The 18,356-nt window shown below is 27.9% G+C and overlaps 1 protein-coding gene across 4 annotated transcripts in view; it reads left to right on the top strand.

Annotated features, from left to right (window-relative positions):
• Positions 1–18,356, top strand: part of LOC107445236 (dipeptidyl peptidase 9) — a 57,288-nt gene that overhangs the window by 11,040 nt on the left and 27,892 nt on the right. For 2 of the 4 annotated variants that reach the window (XM_071184732.1, XM_043039555.2), the window contains exons 5-11: positions 1,381–1,494; positions 2,791–2,907; positions 3,698–3,759; positions 4,836–4,936; positions 13,271–13,436; positions 15,936–16,092; positions 16,179–16,249. In XM_071184732.1, coding sequence (XP_071040833.1) covers positions 1,381–1,494; positions 2,791–2,907; positions 3,698–3,759; positions 4,836–4,936; positions 13,271–13,436; positions 15,936–16,092; positions 16,179–16,249 — 788 coding nt within the window. Of the gene's footprint in view, positions 1–1,380; positions 1,495–2,790; positions 2,908–3,697; positions 3,760–4,835; positions 4,937–6,194; positions 6,309–8,073; positions 8,191–8,684; positions 8,747–12,444; positions 12,546–13,270; positions 13,437–15,935; positions 16,093–16,178; positions 16,250–18,356 lie in introns of all 4 variants that reach the window. The other 2 variants (XM_043039556.2, XM_071184733.1) reach the window with 2 other exon arrangements.

Raw genomic sequence — 18,356 nt, 5'->3', positions numbered from 1 at the left:
ACAGTCTCTCTTCCTTATTTGTCAGGAAAATAGACATTTACGAATAATAGGTCTTTAAGGTAAATAAAGATCAAAACATACGCTATTAAATAAACATAAATGATAAGTCTCAGTTTTTGTTCAATAATGTTTTGTTATTAGTTAAATATTAATCAACTTAAGAATGTTTAGTATCATAAAATAAATACTATTAATAAATCCTAAAAAAAATTAAAAAAAAGGTAGCAGAAAATAAATTGAAATTTCTTTTTTATAAATATGGATACATTTTACTCTTTTTTTAAATATCTTTTTAATTTACATAAAGAGTTAGAAGTGCAGGTATTCAGATAAAAAAACATTAAGAAACAAGTTTCAAATTGAAGAAGTAAATCAATCATATTTATTAAAAGATTAATAATATTAAACAAGAATACATTTTATTTTTGAATAGATTTTTCAATGGAAGCATTAATAATTTATATGGGAGTAGAGCATGTCTGCTGGTGCTTCTTTCAAACTGTTAATATTTAGATTTATTTGAAAGTGTGGAAAAATTGACGCTTCCGGAAAATAGATGTAGGAAACTGAATTTTGTACTGCATGTACTATATATAAATACTCACATGCACATATTTATAATGTATGTATGTTACATATAAAGTAATAATGAAGCCAAATCTGGGATTAACAGCTATTAATTTGGGCACTTCTTATTTTAATTGTTTAGAGCCTTAAGAATCTCTTAACACTTCCACCGGTTCACATACTTAAACGTGACCCAAGCTGTCCTAGTTAGATAAAGCTTGAAAGCCATTATTTACAACACTCATTAATGTGGGTAAATACCCGTTAGCATTAAGAATACGTCGTTAACATTAAGAAACAGTGAAGTAACTACTAATGTCAGGTAAGACAATACCAGACAAGGGTTATTTTTGAATTGCATAATGGTATATTGAAAATAGGTAAGTTAATTTCAAGCTTTAACCAGCTAGGATAGCTTGCTAAAGGTGGAAATGTTGCAAATTCGTTAAGCTTAAACTGAATAGTATTGGTAATCCAAATTTTACTCAAAAATTGGTTTATTTGTAATTTTTGTAAATCTGCTTTATCAATAACATATTTACAGCTTGCATATTATAAATTGATCGTACCTTCCAGGATTTGTATGTAAATTTTTTTTTGTATTTATTATTTATAAATGTTTTCAAAGATGATTTTTCATAACAATTTATGTATATCAATTTAATGCAAATCAAAAAACATCATTTTGCATTGGTTATTTTTCAGACTTTTGTATAAAAGCTTTTACCAATCTTAAGTTGTTTATATTTGAGTAGCTTATTTCCTTCCTTTATTATTATAATATTGTGTGTAGAAAATTTTTGCAATTTTCAGGAACTGTAGATGTTACAGAAGATCCTGTGAGTGCTGGTATTCCATCCTATATTACACAAGAAGAATTTAATAGATATACTGGATTTTGGTGGCAGCCTGTTCCAGATTCTTCTGGTAAAATAAGAGAAGCTATTTTTGTTATATTAAGAAAAGCAATTTTCATTTGCATACTTTCCTATTAGTTTTTAAATATGCTTTTTGCTATTGTTAAATTATGTTTCTTTTCCTTTTATTTTAACAAAATGTTTTTTTTATTATTAATTTAAAAAAAAATGAAAATTAAATTTTTCTTTTCTTTATTTGAATCATTATTTGTAAATAACTCATTACTGCCATGTAGTTGAAAAGAGAACAAAAGATTTTGTCAAAAGCAGCTTCATAACTTTTTTTTCTATCCTTTGCTATGAACCAAACCCTAAAAATTTGAAATAACTGATTGAAAAAAAAATTTATTGATTTTTTTTTTAAAAATAATTTTATTGCAATATATAAGCAGCTTCACAATTTTTTTTCCTATCCTTTGCTATGAACCCTAAAACAAAATTCCAGATAACTAATTTAATTTTTTTTTTCAAATTATTTTTTGCAATATATATAACTTATCTTGCAAAAATACCAAATATAAAGATCTCAATATTAAATTTTTGTAGCTTACTTTGATTTTTCTATTGCACTGCAGTCTGGTTGAGACTGTTAATTGTGAAGATTAGGTCAGCTTAAAGCACCCAGCTTCAGATTGATGGTTGCAAGCTTGTCTAGAAAGTAAAAGTAAAGGCAGTGTCTGTTTCATGTTAACATTTTCCTCAATCATGCTTTTAGTTATTAAAATGCAGAGCCTTGACTTTCATGACTGGCCTTAGTTTATGGCTACATGCCTCAGTTTATCTAGTCTTAGTTATGCTTTGGTTTAACTTTAGAAATTCAAATAATTTCTGAAATTGTTAATGTTTAGTCATTTTAATTGTCGAAAAATTTTATTTTCAAGCATTTTAAATTTGACACAATTTTTTTTTCCTTTTTAAATAACTATATTTCTGGTTATAAAATCTGGCATTATGTATATTTTTTATGTGTTCAAAATTTTTTATTTTAGAGCAATTTTAAGATATTTTTTTTTTATTTTTTAATTATTATGTCTGGATTAGTAATTATATACTCTGCCAATATGTATACTTTTTATGTATTAAAAATTTATATTTTAAGGACTTTTAAGACAGTTTTTTTTATCATCAAATAATTATGTCTCTGGCTTAGTAATTAAAGAGTCTGGCAATATTTATTCATTGAGATGTCCCAATTATTAAACCATTTTAACTTTCAATGCTTTCAATTTTTTTTAACTTTATGATGTTTTGAAATTATGATTTAAATTTTTTAAAATAATTTTTTCTAATGCATAAAAAATTTCAGGCAATGAAATTTATCGTATATTGTATGAAGAAGTGGATGAATGTGATGTTGAACTTGTATATTTACCTAGTTATGGAGATGAGAAAGATCTTGAAGTGTTTAGATTTCCAAGAGCAGGTATTGAGTCCCCATTTAACTTTATTCCATTTATGCGTAATTCTTATTCATTATGTATTAGTTAGGAAATTTTTGATAAGCAAATGTTTTATCCTCTCTTTTTTTTTTTTTTTGAAAAAGAAGAAGAAAAATTCCAAACTTTTACCAGCTCAAAGCTTGACTATTATTATTATTTTTTGTTTCTAAGTCATGAAATATGTATCTTCTTCATTTTATTAAGGTTAATTTTATTTTGTTAGCTTTTTGTATATTTAATGAGGTGGAAGTGTTTGATTTACTAATATACTTTAACAGAAAGCTTCAAAATGGATATTTCATAAATATGCTACTTCCAACAATAGTTGTCCATTATTAATTTTTAGTATGATTTTGATACCATAATAGTACATAACTTTTTACCAAAATTTTTGTGTTGTAATAAACATTTCCCCCCAAAATGAGAGCTCGATAGTTTCACTGTTTTTGTTTCCTTTTAAATATGATTTATACTAAAATTTTACAAAAATATTAATAGTTTTTAAACTAAAATTGGAATTTGCATGTTCTACAAGTATTAAAGAGCTGTTTTTATCACAATAGTTTAAAAAAATGTGTAGTTTGGGTTGTTCCATATCTGTGTGACCTTTTTTTATTAAGTGTAGCAGAAAGAGTTACTAGTTAGTACTGCATGAATCTTAACATATTGAATTCTAAGCTAAGTCTGGATTTGATATTTATATTTAAGACTTTATATTATTTTGTAGTAAATTTGTTATTTTTGTTTAGGTATTATTACTTTTTCTCATTTTAGGGACAAGCAATGCTAAGTCAACTATTAGAATTGTGCAATTTACCTTATCAACAACGAATGAGGTACATATTTAATGTGTATATTTTTTACAAACCAAAAATTTATATTTAGAATGTTGTATGTTTAAACTAGGGATGTATTGAATATTCGGCCACTTTTCGGTGTGTAGTCTATTCGTTCCTTTTGCGGAATATTCGGCAAATTGGGGGGAGGGATAGAAATTTTAACAGATTTAATAAAGAGTAATCAAAAATCGTATTTTTTGCAATGCATTATTAGAAATAGTTTTGACACATTTTTGTTAAGTTCTAAAAATTGTTAACTTATGTTCTGATAGACACATGGAAAAGCAAAATTTGAAGAATTGAAACTAGATTACTTTATACTGAACCATGAGTTTGTAATGCTGATTTGTTTCTTTTTTTTTTTAAAGAAATGATGAAATTGACTTGCTTGAATATAAATTTGGCAAGTCAATTTCATAGTTTTTTCAACAATTTATGTTTTAAAAATTAGGATCGAAATTATGAATTATGATAATCATGAATAAATTATAATAATGAATAAATGACTAAATTATGAGATCAAAACATCAATGGAGCTTTTCTAATCGACTTAATTATTTTATTGTCCTTTTTTCTTTTATGGTAAGATTGTAACTTGTGATATAACAAACTGTGATTCTCAATGTTAAAGTTATATTTCAGAACAAAGAACAATCTTTTTTCGGTTCCTCTTTTGATTTTTTTTGTTAACTTTTCTTTCTATCAACATTTTTACTATGACAGCATTTTTTAAAGTGCCTTTCTGATGAATATCATTCTTTTCTCTAATTATTATCATTTTCAATGCTATCAGATATTGATGGAAATTTTGTTGTTTTTTGATATTAAACATCAATTAAAATTTTTAAAACTTGTCAAAATTGTTAGTTTTATTCTTTACACGCTTCACTATAAAGTTAATATTACTTTTACAACTAATTAAATAAACTTATTTTGATTTAGGACTGAGGAAGTTTATTTATCCTGTTTAAAAGTTTTATCTTTCCTATTCTAAAATTTTTTATTTATTTGTTTTATCAACATTTAATTTGTAATTTTTTTTACATCATTACCATGTAAATTTATATTTTTAGATAGAAATTTTATTAGACTTGTTGCCTCAAGAAAATTTGAGGGCAATCTGTCCTGATATGGAATATCTCGTCAGAGCAGGATGGACACCTAATGGTAGATAGTAAGTAATTTATAACGTTTACACAATTTTTTAATTCTAAATGGATAGTGTTATAAACAAAACTATGCAAAAACCTTAAAAAATACAAAATGTATTAAGTATTATTTTTCGAAACTTGTATTGAATTTATATTAGTTAGTTAATGAATCCTAATAAAAAACTATATCCAGAGAATATTACCACTAAAATTAGATATTTAAACATTTTCAATTTTTTTTACAATATTTGTACAATTACTTCTTGTTTTTGTTTTATTTTGACCATTTTTGTTACTTGCTTCATTTTATGTAACTTAACTAAACCAATTAAGTTTTTAAGTTTAAGTTTAAGTTTTAAGTTTTTTTACCAAAACAGAACAGCAGATTATCTACAAAGGTGGAGCAGCAACCAAAGACTAAAGAAGAACAGCCCACTTAGCCAGGCCGTAGTTAACAACGTACTTGCTGGAAATGTCGAGGATTGCCTTAATAAACAATTCATTGACCCAACTGAAGGACTACCTGGTGTTTATTTCCATCAACACCTTTCATCACAAGTTAACAAGAAGCTGGATCANAATTTGGGCACTTCTTATTTTAATTGTTTAGAGCCTTAAGAATCTCTTAACACTTCCACCGGTTCACATACTTAAACGTGACCCAAGCTGTCCTAGTTAGATAAAGCTTGAAAGCCATTATTTACAACACTCATTAATGTGGGTAAATACCCGTTAGCATTAAGAATACGTCGTTAACATTAAGAAACAGTGAAGTAACTACTAATGTCAGGTAAGACAATACCAGACAAGGGTTATTTTTGAATTGCATAATGGTATATTGAAAATAGGTAAGTTAATTTCAAGCTTTAACCAGCTAGGATAGCTTGCTAAAGGTGGAAATGTTGCAAATTCGTTAAGCTTAAACTGAATAGTATTGGTAATCCAAATTTTACTCAAAAATTGGTTTATTTGTAATTTTTGTAAATCTGCTTTATCAATAACATATTTACAGCTTGCATATTATAAATTGATCGTACCTTCCAGGATTTGTATGTAAATTTTTTTTTGTATTTATTATTTATAAATGTTTTCAAAGATGATTTTTCATAACAATTTATGTATATCAATTTAATGCAAATCAAAAAACATCATTTTGCATTGGTTATTTTTCAGACTTTTGTATCAAAGCTTTTACCAATCTTAAGTTGTTTATATTTAAGTAGCTTATTTCCTTCCTTTATTATTATAATATTGTGTGTCGAAAATTGTTGCAATTTTCAGGAACTGTTGATGTTACAGAAGATCCTGTGAGTGCTGGTATTCCATCCTATATTACACAAGAAGAATTTAATAGATATACTGGATTTTGGTGGCAGCCTGTTCCAGATTCTTCTGGTAAAATAAGAGAAGCAATTTTTGTTATATTAAGAAATCATTATTTGTAAATAACTCATTACTGCGATGTAGTTGAAAAGAGGGCAAAAGATTTTGATTAAAGCAGCTTCACAACTTTTTTTTCTATCCTTTACTATGAACTCTAAAATAAAATTTCAGATAACTGATTAAAAGAAATTTTTTTTTTTTTTTTAAATAATTTTATTGCAATATATAAGCAGCTTCACAACCTTTTTTTCTATCCTTTGCTATGAACCCTAAAATAATTTTATTGCAATACAGTAGAGCGCCGATTATCCGAACTGCTCTACTGTATTCGAATACTATACTCGATTATCCGAACTGCTCGGGACCAAACGTGGTTCGGTTTATGAAAATTTCAGATAGTTGGAAAGTTGCTTTAAATCGAGTTTAATGATTATTATTTATGCCCTAACTTCCCTTCACACTTTTTCCAGGTTTAGGACCAGTACTATCTAAAATAGCTTTGTTTAAAAAATTTTTTTTTTAATTTTTAAATATTTTTAATTAATTTTTTAAACATTTTTTTCATTTTGAACTTTTTTTTAATCATATTTCAACTAACTTTTTTTTTGTCAATTACTGATTTTAACACATTTTTCTTTATTTTCCATTGCAAAAGAAATCCAGCCAAGACTTTTGTTTCAAAGAAGATGCTCTTTTTTTGAGCAGCCATATCCCTTATTCTTTTTAAATAAATCAACTGAACTGGATCAACATCATTTTGACGTTCTAACCAATTTATTGCAATATCTAATGAATTGCAGCAACAGTTTCATCATCATTTAAAACTTGAAATCCTGGGACGTTTTCAGTGTTTCGACATGGGTATTCTATTTTTTTATTTCTTCTGCTGCATAACCTGGCATCTTTTCAGCCGAAAGATCTACTGGTTTAGAAATTTAGAAAAATCGTTGATAAGTTGAAAAGTATTCTAAACTTTTAAAAAAAAAAAAAAAAAAAACGAATTCAGACGTAGTTTGGATAATTGGACGTTTGGATAATAAGGGTTCGGATAATCGGCGCTCTACTGTATATAGTTTATCTTGCAAAAATGCCAAATATAAAGATCTCAATATTAAATTTTTGTAGCTAACTTTGATTTTCCTATTGCACTGCAGTCTGGTTGAGACTGTAATTGGGAAGATTAGGTCAGTTTAAAGCTCACTCAGCTTCAGATCCTTGGTTGCCATCTTGTCTAGAAAGTAAAGGCAGTGTCTCTTTCATGTTAACATTTCCTCAATCGCTTTTAGTTTTTAAAATGCAGAGCCTTGACTTTATGACTGGCTGGCCTACATGGGGCTGATACTGGAATGCCTTAGTTTATCTGGTCTTAGTTATGCTTTGGTTTATCTTTAGAAATTCAAATCATTTATAAAATTGCTAATGTTTAGTCATTTTAATTGTTAAAAATTATTCGAAAAAGTTTATTTTCAAGCATTTTTAATTTGACACAATTTTTTTCCCTTTTTAAATAACTAAATCTCTGGTTTAGTAATTATAAAATCTGGCAATATGTATATTTTTTATGTATTAAAAATTTTTAAGATAGTTTTTTTTATTATCAAATAATTATGTCTCTGGTTTAGTAATGAAAAAGTCTGGCAATATTTATTCATTGAGGTGTCCCAATTATTAAGCCATTTTATCTTTAAATGCTTTCAAATATTTTTACTTTATGATGTTTTGAAATTATGACCTAAAATTTTTTCATTATTTTTTCTAATGCATAAAAACTTTTCAGGCAACGAAATTTATCGTATATTGTATGAAGAAGTGGATGAATGTGATGTTGAACTTGTATATTTACCTAGTTATGGAGATGAGAAAGATCTTGAAGTGTTTAGATTTCCCAGAGCAGGTATTGAGTCCCCATTTAACTTTATTCCATTTATGCATAATCCTAATTAATTCTTAATCATTAAGTTTTAATTAAAAATTGTTGAAAAATAAAAGTAAAAAGTAAATCCTACCTTTTTTTGAAAAAAAAAAGAAGTTAAATTGATAACTTTTGAATAGTTTTACTGTTTTTGTTTCCTTTTTAATATAATTATACTAATATTTTACAAAAATATTGATAGTTTTGAAATTAAAATTGCAATTTGCATGTTCTGTAAATATTAAAAAACTGTTTTTATTATGATAGTTTTAAAAATATGTAGTTTGGGTTGTTACATATTTGTGTGAACTTTTTTCTTAAGTGTAGCAAAGAGAGTTACTAGTTAGTACTGCATGAAACTTAGCATATTGAACTCTAAACCAAGTCTAGATTTGACATTTATATTTAAGACTTTATATTATTTTGTTGTAAATTTGCTATTTTTGTTTAGGTATTATTACTTTTTCTAATTTTAGGGACAAGCAATGCTAAGTCAACTATTAGAATTGTGCAATTTACCTTATCAACAACGAATGAGGTATATATTTAATGTGTATATTTTTTACAAACCAAAAATTTATATTTTGAATGTTGTATGTTTAAACTAGTGATGTAATGAATATTTGGCCACTTTTCGGTGTGTGGCCTATTTGGTCCTTTTGCCCAATATTCGGCAAATAGGAAGGAAGGGAGAAATTTTAACAGATTTAATAAAGAGTAATTTTCATATCGTATTTTAATCGTATTTTTTGCAGTATTTTTTGTATTTGAATCGTATTTTAAAATAGTATTTTTTGCAGTACATTATTAGAAATAGTTTTTACACATTTTTGTCAAGTTTTAAAGATTGTTAACTTGTGTTCTGATAGACACATGGAAAAGCGAAATTTGAAGAATTGCAACTAGATTACTTTACACAGAGTATGAGTTTGTAATGCTGATTTGTTTCTTTTTTTTTTTAAAAAAAAACCATGAAATTGACTTGCTTTAATATAAATTTGGGCAAGTCAATTTAATATTTTTTTCAACACTTTATGTTTTAAAAATTGAGATCTAAATTATGAATTATAATAATCAGGAATATATTATAATAATGAATAAATGACTAAATTATGAGATCAAAACATCAATGGAGCTTTTCTAATCGACTAGATTATTTTATTGTCACTTTTTCTTTTAGGGTAAGATTGTAACTAGAGATATAAAAAACTGTGATTCTCAACATTTAAGGTTATACTTCAGAACGAAAAACAATCTTTTTTTGGTTCTTTTGATTTTTTTTTGTTAACTTTTCTTTCTAGTAACATTTTTAATATGACAGCATTTTTTAAAGAGTCTTTCTAATGAATATTATTCTTTTATGGTCACTTTTCTCTAAAAATATTTCAATGTGAAAAAGTTAAATTGAGATTTTTAAGGTTAAAAATTAAGAACGATTTATTCCATTGGTTTCTATATAGTTTTTTCTTTTTTAAAACATTTTTGTTTTTATAGACATTTTGATTATGACGCGGCAATTAAGAGGATTTCTATCAGACTTAATTCTTTATTTTCTCTTGAAAATATGGTAATTGAAAAACTGAAGTGTTGAGTTTTACAATTTTCTTTCAAAAATTCAGATGGATTTTTATTTTTTCTGCTTTGCTTTCGTATATAATCTTTTTTTTTTTTTTTTTTTTTTTTTTTTTTTTTTTTTTTTTTTTTTTTTTTTTTTTTTTATAGATGTTTTATGACAGCACTGCATTTTTAAAATAATTTCTGATAGACATTATCTCTTTCTTTTTCCGGGAAATATTATTTTTAGCATTGAAGTTTTGTTTTAAGAATTAAGAGGATGTTTTTCTCCTATTTCATTTTCTTCAACTCTACACTTTAGTCTTTTTTTTTTAATAACTGTTAGTCATTTTTTATCTTAAATTTTTCTAATCATCTTTATTATCTTAAACATTTCTATTGAAGTTTTTATTGCTTTAACAATAATTCAATATACAACAATAATACAACTAAGTTTTGATTATTTTTCAATAGTGACTAAACTTATGTAAATATAAAAAATAATATTTATTAATGATTTTTCTTTTTTTTTAAAAAAAAAATATTGCTTTTTCGTCATTGAATAGTTGGTATTGAACTATTTAGCCTAATCATTAATCGTTACGTCTCTAGTTTAAACTCTGATTTATTTGTAAATTAAATTATTTATCAATATTTAGTTGCAATAATTATTGATTAAGTTTTTTTTTTAATCCTTTGTACTAAGTATGTTTGGTTTTAGAAATTCTTATTGATAATTGTATGGCTATTGTAATATATTTATTGAAATTTTTGACTTTTGTCTGCCGTAATATATTTTTATGGCTGTATAGTTAAAGTTATTATTTTCCTAGTATAGAATTTGTATAAGTTATCAAGTTTTTAAGTTCAAGGTCAGTGTTGATTTATAGTTTTAGAAATGGGTTATAATTTATCTACCTAATGTACTCCTAATGACTAATGGAGGATAATTTATGCAAATACAAATTTAGTTTTTTCGTGTACAAAAGTTTTATTAAAATTATACTGATTTTATTTTTTTTAATTTCTAATAAATGATATGCATAATATTTTTTAAAGTATCATACTTCTAAGAACTATTATCAAATTTTTTTAATAGCCTGTAGATAATATTTTTTAATAGCTACAGATAATTCTAGCTTGTATTATCTGTGCTTATTCATGGTGCGTAGCGTTTTGAAAAAGTACCTAAAGGTGCTTATTTTTTATTTTCGTTTTTTATAAGCCCAAACAGTTGCTTTTTCATTGGGTGTTTTTAAAAAGTACTTAATTTTCCCTTTTCGAAAATGAGATTTTTTTCTTGACCATGTCGATTTTTGCCACATATTATGCAAAAGCGTGATTTTCTCATTGTTCTATCCAACATTTTCACAATTCATTCAACAACAATCCAGTTTGGCGTACCGTCGGTCCATAGCATATGAAATTGCCAATCATTTTACATGTTTGATGAAATACTTGCAAGTGTGCATGTGTGTCTACTTAGCTGAGTTCGGTGAGATTCTTGCACTCTCATGAGCAACTCTGCTGCATTTTGCAAGATGCTCTCAATTTCAGGCTTCATTTTTCACCCTCTAATATCAAACTGAAAAATCTCTTGATCATTTTATAATGGCTAATATAATCAAGAAAAGTGTTCTTTGTCAAAAACTAGTTATTTTATCATGATCATGTAAAGTCTTTGCAAATTATTTAGTATTTTGTTAACGTACATACTGCTTAAAAATATTTTTGTGTGCTTAAAAAAGTACTTAAAAGGTGCTTATTTTTTGTTGAAAAATTTGGCTATGCACCCTGTTATTTGGTTTCTTATGGATCACTCAATCATTATTTAGTTTTATGTAGATCATTTTAAAACTTTTTTTTTTTACACTGTGCTTATTTTGTGTACCTAATTATTTATTTTATGTAAGAGTTATGTTGGGAAGTAACGTATATTTAAAGTATTTAAGTTTATGTTAGTTACAGTAAATAGGCACAATTACGTTTTAGGGATCGATTGTAAAAAACCTATAGTACTTATATTTATTTGTATATTAGAGATCTACTATTACCGTATTACTAGAGAAAAATATTACCAAAATTAATTAAACAATTAAATTAATTAGCAATTAATTAAAAACATTGGCGACAATAATAGTTAAGTGAATTGAAATTTCATCACAGTATCAAAAGGTTTCAAAAAAGTCTGCCATTAAGAAAAAGGATAATTAAGATATTTGACTACATTATCTAACTTGATATAACTATACTAACTTGATATTACAATATTTTACTCCATTTGTCTGTCTTATCTAACTTGAATGAAATCACATAATTTTGTTTTTAATATGTTTATTCATTTTAGCCGGTCTTGGACTTGTAATAGTCGTATCTAATTATTATCATTTTCAATGCTATCAGATATTGATGGAAATTTTGATGTTTTTGGTATTAGACATAAAATAAAATGTTTAAAACTTGTCGAAATTGTTAGCTTTATTCTTTAAACACTTCACTATAAAGTTAATATTACTTTTACAACTAATTAAATAAATTTATTTTGATTTAGAACTGAGGAAGTTTATTTATCCTGCTTAAAAGTTCTAACTTTCCAATTCTAAAATGTCTAATTTATTTATTTTATCAACATTTAAATTGTAATTTCTTTTACATCATTTCCATGTAATTTTATATTTTTAGATAGAAATTTTATTAGACTTGTTGCCTCAAGAAAATCTGAGGGCTATCTGTCCTGATATGGAATATCTTGTCAGAGCAGGATGGACGCCGAATGGTAGATAGTAAGTAATTTAAAGCATTTACACTATTTTTTTTAATTTCTAAACGTATAGTGTTATAAACAAAACTATACAAAAACTTAAAAAATACAAAATGTATTAAGTATTATTTTTCAAAACTTGTATTGAATTTATTATATTTGTTAGTTAATGAATCCTAATAAAAAAATACATCCGAAAAATATTACCACTGAAATTAGATATTTAAACACTTTCAATTTTTTTACAATATTTGTACAATTACTTCTTGTTCTTGTTTTATTTTGACCATTTTTGTTACTTGTTTCATTTTATGTAACTTAACTAAACCAATGAAGTTTTTTTTTGAATATTTTTTGTTCATTTAGCAATTTTTACGTGTAGAATATTCTTTAAATATTCTCTTTTTATTCAGAGCTACATTTTTTATCGAATAATATTCTAATTTTGTTTTGATAATGATTATGTAAAGTGAGTGATAGCCATTCACAATTATAGTATTGCTTTTGAAAGAAAAAAATACAAAATTTGAAATAACAAATAAAGTAAGTAATCAAGACCAGACAAAGGAACCAAATAATGACTATTCATAAGTAGATTTTTTTTAACAATTAGTACAATTAGATTGTTTCAGAAATTGTTCAAATTTTAGTTTTAAACAATATTAAAAACATATGTTAAAATTATATGTTTACAGATAATGTTTGTCTATTAAGAGTGTCTATTTATGAAAGCATTTATACTTGCAGCATGTGGGCTATTGTTCTTGATCGACAGCAGTGCCATGAGCAGTTGGTTTTACTACCTATTTCGTCTTTCATTTCGAATCATCCATCTAGTACCTTTAATAACCACGTTGAACATAGTCCTGTTATACAAGTTATTTATGAAGAACGTTCTATAGCATGGATTAATGTAAGTGGCTCTACTAATAATCAATTCATGTACTTTTTTTTTTTTTTTTAATGCATCCGCTGGTTGTTCCATAATTGGCCAGAGATTTGAAAATCAATTTGAAATAAAACAGGAAAGGATAGAATTGTACATTTTGCTGTGTTCTGTGTATTATTCCAAACTAGATTTATTATTGACGCCCGGTGGCTGAGCGGTAGCGCTTCGCTCTGTCGTACCACAGGTCCCTGGTTCGATCCTGGGGCCGGGCAAAGTTGACTCCGCCTTTCATCCCTTCAGTGGGTCGATAAATGAGTACCAAGCCTGCTTGGGAACTAAACACTGCGGGTTCCGCATTCGGCTGACCACCTGACCGGAACATCTGCTCCTGCACACCAGAGCCCAAGGTCAAGAAAACTGAGATGGGCACATTAGGCCTTGGCCCTCTATGGGCTGTCGCGCCACTGAGTTTAGTTTAGATTTAATATTAGTTAATATATGAGCCACAATCATTCAGTGGTTGGGAAAATGAGCTGACATTGTTGGGCACTAGGGTTCAATCTCTGTTGGCAGTATTAAGTTCTAGTCTTAGAATCTCAAATAAATAGAAAAACAGTTCAATGAGTTAAAGGAAAACAAAATCAAAAGAAGACAATTTTGGAATATCTGAAAGTTATTTGATTTTTTTTTTTTTAGATTTTTATTTTAAGTTGTTGGGATGAATGTTATTGACAATGTCAATCCTCATCTATGAAAAGGTACCCCAACATAGAATCAAGTTAACATGTCTTATATATTAATAAACTGAAATCGAATAATTGTGGTGGTTTACACACTACAGTACTCCCACTCGAATTTTATCTGTGATAGATTTTGATGAACCACTAGATGATTCATTGCTGTTTTACTGAAAAGTCGGGACAGCTGTATTAAGATCACCAGACTTAGAGTGTTGATCGTTAAAGCTGCATTAAGTTCACGGTTGTGGTTGCTCTTGTGTTGCCATTAGCAGTCAAGTATATACAAGCCAACCTTGCGTGTGATCTAAAGACTGAGTAGCAACAGTGTGATGAGGACATTGCCGTAGTCTCAAATAGCAAATTCACTGTACAATGTGGACCATCTATCGAAGTAAGCGTGTCTGTCGAGATAGGTGTGTTCAGTTCAGATCATGTCCAGAGGTCACCAATGTGTGGATTGTGTTTTCAGCAATGTTAGCCGTCTTCTATCAAGAAGTACCCCAAGATAAATTTGAGTTAACATGTTTTTTTTATACTAGTGATTTGGAATTGAATAATTGTAGTGTTAGATACGCTACATTGTGTACTAACCCATTACGGGAAATGGATTTGATAAAATCCTTTTTGAAGTTTTAATGTATTAATCTGTTGCAGGAATCAGAAATGAAATATGCCTACTTTATGTTTTGTTGATGTTTCTAATAAATAATTTCTTTTTATAAACACTTTCTCTTCAGTACAGCTTGATTCGGTACAGTAGCATAAAGCCTGTCCATCTTCTGTTCGATTGGTACCGGTTTGTCAAGAAAGTGAAGAGGTTCGGTACATATTGTTGATCGCATTGCACCATTTTGCTGTTTGTTATGAAATTTTAAAGCCTTAACTTCTGTGACCCCCATCTTACAAAGAACATTGACAGTTTGCATCCATCCATCCATGCAGCAACTGTTGCAGGACTGCTTTACTTTTAATCAATGTACGGTGACGTGAGCTAAGAAACGCTATAAACCTATGTTTTCAAAGGCAAAAATAAAACAGCTATGCAAATGTTTTCAATTTAGAAAGAACAATCTTGATGAGCTCTAGAAAAAAATTGTTTTATAGTTTTTCCAAGCAACGGCCGTCGTAGAAGAACTACCTAAGTGGGGAATATATCCCTTCTGCAGAGGATCAAAATTGGCATGGCATGTCTTCAGAACATTCTCAGGGATGTTTCTCAGACTTTTGCCTGTAGCCCATCATGCAACTGTTGTGCGACATAAATAAATGCTACTGTTGTTGTTGTGGCTTATCCTCCAAATGCCTGATGAAGTCAGACAAGGTCCATCAGACCGTTGACCCTGAGGAAATCGAGAACCAGAAGGAGGGATGAGTATATGTCCTCTCTGGAAAGTCCCAAACAGTCCAGGATGTGTTCGGGAGAAGCCTGCTCAGTTTGACGTTTGGAGCAGACCTCAAAGATTCTCCTGCCTTCCAAAAACGAGAGACTTTTTGTGTGACCGCTTGCTAATCTGGAAATTGCGGTTTTAGAAGCTCTTGTCACAATTGAGGGCGAATGAAGAACTGGTTCTTTGCCCGCATACCAGTGATGGCCGCATACCAGTATCATCTATTGATGAATTTTGTTATTAGTTTTAAAACTTAGTGAGAATAAATTCTGCAATTTCCTATGCAGAAAAAAGCAAATTGTGCAATTCTATGTTTTCCCCTTTTTCCCTGATCATTTTTAAAACATTTCATTATTTATCATACTATGAATGTCATATAAATTTTTTTTCTTCAGGTTCATGACATTCTATACTTTTTTACCCAAGAGAGCAGTCGAGAACTTACCTTCCTATGGGCAAGTGAAGAAACAGGATATAGACATCTCTATCTCATAACAGTGGAACTGTTAATGACCAGTGATTTTGAAATGTGTGATTCTGCCTATAGTCAAAGTATTTAATACTTTTATTGTTCTATTTTTTTATGTTACTTTACTATGACAAGTCCTGAATTTTTTTTTTATTTTCATTTTTTTTAGCGGAACTTTCTAAACGAATCAAGAGAAAGATACCACTCACATGGGGAGAGTGGGAGGTGTCAGAAGTAGATGTATGTGTAGATTTATTTTTAAATATTTATTAGTAAAATTGATTTTTTAACCCTTTTTAATTTTATATTAATCATATGTTTTTTAATTATAATTTGTTATATTTTTATGTGAATTTTGCCTCTAATTTGATTATACAGGGTTATTCATAATTCCCTCTGTTTACTACAACTGGCTTCAGTGGTACACGTTGCTGCCATCTACCGGCAACTGCTTAAATTAAAACTTGAATGCTTTCGGAATAATTTCATATGTTCTTTTTTGCCATATTCGGCTTGATTTTTTACTATAACGCTTCGAAACCCCAGAGCGAATTATGAGTAACCCTGTATTATTTAAACCTCATTAGTTTTTTTTTATATAATTTGTTTTTTAATTCTTACTGAAGATATCTATTATAATATTTAGTCTTTTTTACTTTGATGTGAAAGTCCAACGGTTATTTTTTTTCTATGATCAAAAATGTCTCCCAAACATCAAATTTTAACTACATTCCCCCCCTTCCAAAAAAAAGTATTGAAAGCATTTGTTGATGGCAAAACATTACTAATTTAGTATTCTTGGTTCAGAAAGAAATTCTAATTTTTTTAGAAACTTTATTTTTCAACTTAATATCTTTTCAGCTTAAAATTTTTGTAAGCTATTCAAAATGTAGGATTTCAGAAAGGTTTCAAATAAATATATGTTCATTTGAATTTACTTGTTTTCCATTGAGGCCCTTTTTTAAGTATGGAAATTAAAAAATAATAAATAAGTTACTGTAGGCCAAGGGAAATAGGGTTGATATAATAATTCAAATTTTAATCAAATAGTTTCCGACATTGAAATTGCAGATTTAAGCATCACCTTGGTAGAAGAATTCTTTTTCTCTTACTCAGGTATGAGATTTTTCCGCTTTTTAGCGGATTTCCGCTTTTTTCACTTTTATCTCTTGAATTTCAGCTTATTTATCAAAAATTCAGATTTTCTAAAAATTTCACCATTTTTTATAGGTATTCCGCTTTTTCAGAAAATTCACCGATTTTCAAAGAGAAACTGAAAATTCAAACTGCATAGCTACCAATCCTTTCTCATTTTTACTTATTTTAGCTATTTTCTCCCCTTTTACACGCAGCAGATAAGATTTTCCGAATTTTTTACCCGCCCTCCAGACAGGGCCGGCTTATGCATGTCGCGGCTGCTAGGCAATGCTCGTCTCAGGCCCTCCCCCCCCTACCGTCTTCTAACTTCCTAATATATTTTTTCGCTAACACAACACTTTATTCATAATTACGCTGTGTTTTACTATATAGGTATATTATCACATTATTCAATAAAAATATTGAATCAAATGAAAAGAATATAAGTAATTAATATATGAATTTAAAAAAAATCATACAATAAGCTTAAATATTAACTCTTCTAACTTTTTTTGTTACAAAATCGTTCAAGGCATCCTGAGAGTTAACCTTTTCCAATACATCATTTTCAATTGCCAATATGACGGTTTTGAAACGGTTTTGAGACATAGTTGAACGAAGACAGTTTTTAATTAATTTCAATTTGGAAAAGTTTCGTTCACCAGTGGCGTTTGTAATCATAAGAAAAAAATAATCTTTCAGTTTAAAACAGAAAGGAAATTTTCACCTTAGCAGCTCAAACATATTGAATTTCCTGCTTAATAATAAACACCCAAACTAATAATATTTGATAACGTTGAAATTAAATAAAATATGTAAGTAATTGAATAATAAAACGGCACTTCACATTTGTCAAGTCCTGTATTAGGTAATAAAATATGTAAAAAATAATAAAACTTACGTATAGTAATTTTAACTTCAGTTTACACTACACGGATTTTTACTCGTCGTTTCACCGATTTTCTCGAAGCCCGAAGCACTTCTGCAGTCTTTATAAATAAATATCCAATACTTAGCTCTAAATTCGTAAGTTTTGAAACACAAACTGTAAAACTCTCTTTTCATTCACAGCCGTAAAACTCGCAAACAAATTGCACGAAGTGAAAATTCAACGATTACATTAAAAATGTTTCAAAAATGTTGTCTATGACACAATACAACGTATGTATTTAGCGGATCGGGGAATTCCCCAGTCATGCGACGAAAGAAC

This window comes from Parasteatoda tepidariorum, chromosome 9 (assembly GCF_043381705.1).
Source record: "Parasteatoda tepidariorum isolate YZ-2023 chromosome 9, CAS_Ptep_4.0, whole genome shotgun sequence".
Classification (NCBI taxonomy): Eukaryota; Metazoa; Arthropoda; class Arachnida; order Araneae; family Theridiidae; genus Parasteatoda; species Parasteatoda tepidariorum.
Note: the sequence above shows the minus strand (reverse complement) of the source record. Positions and strands in the feature narration are given on the sequence as shown.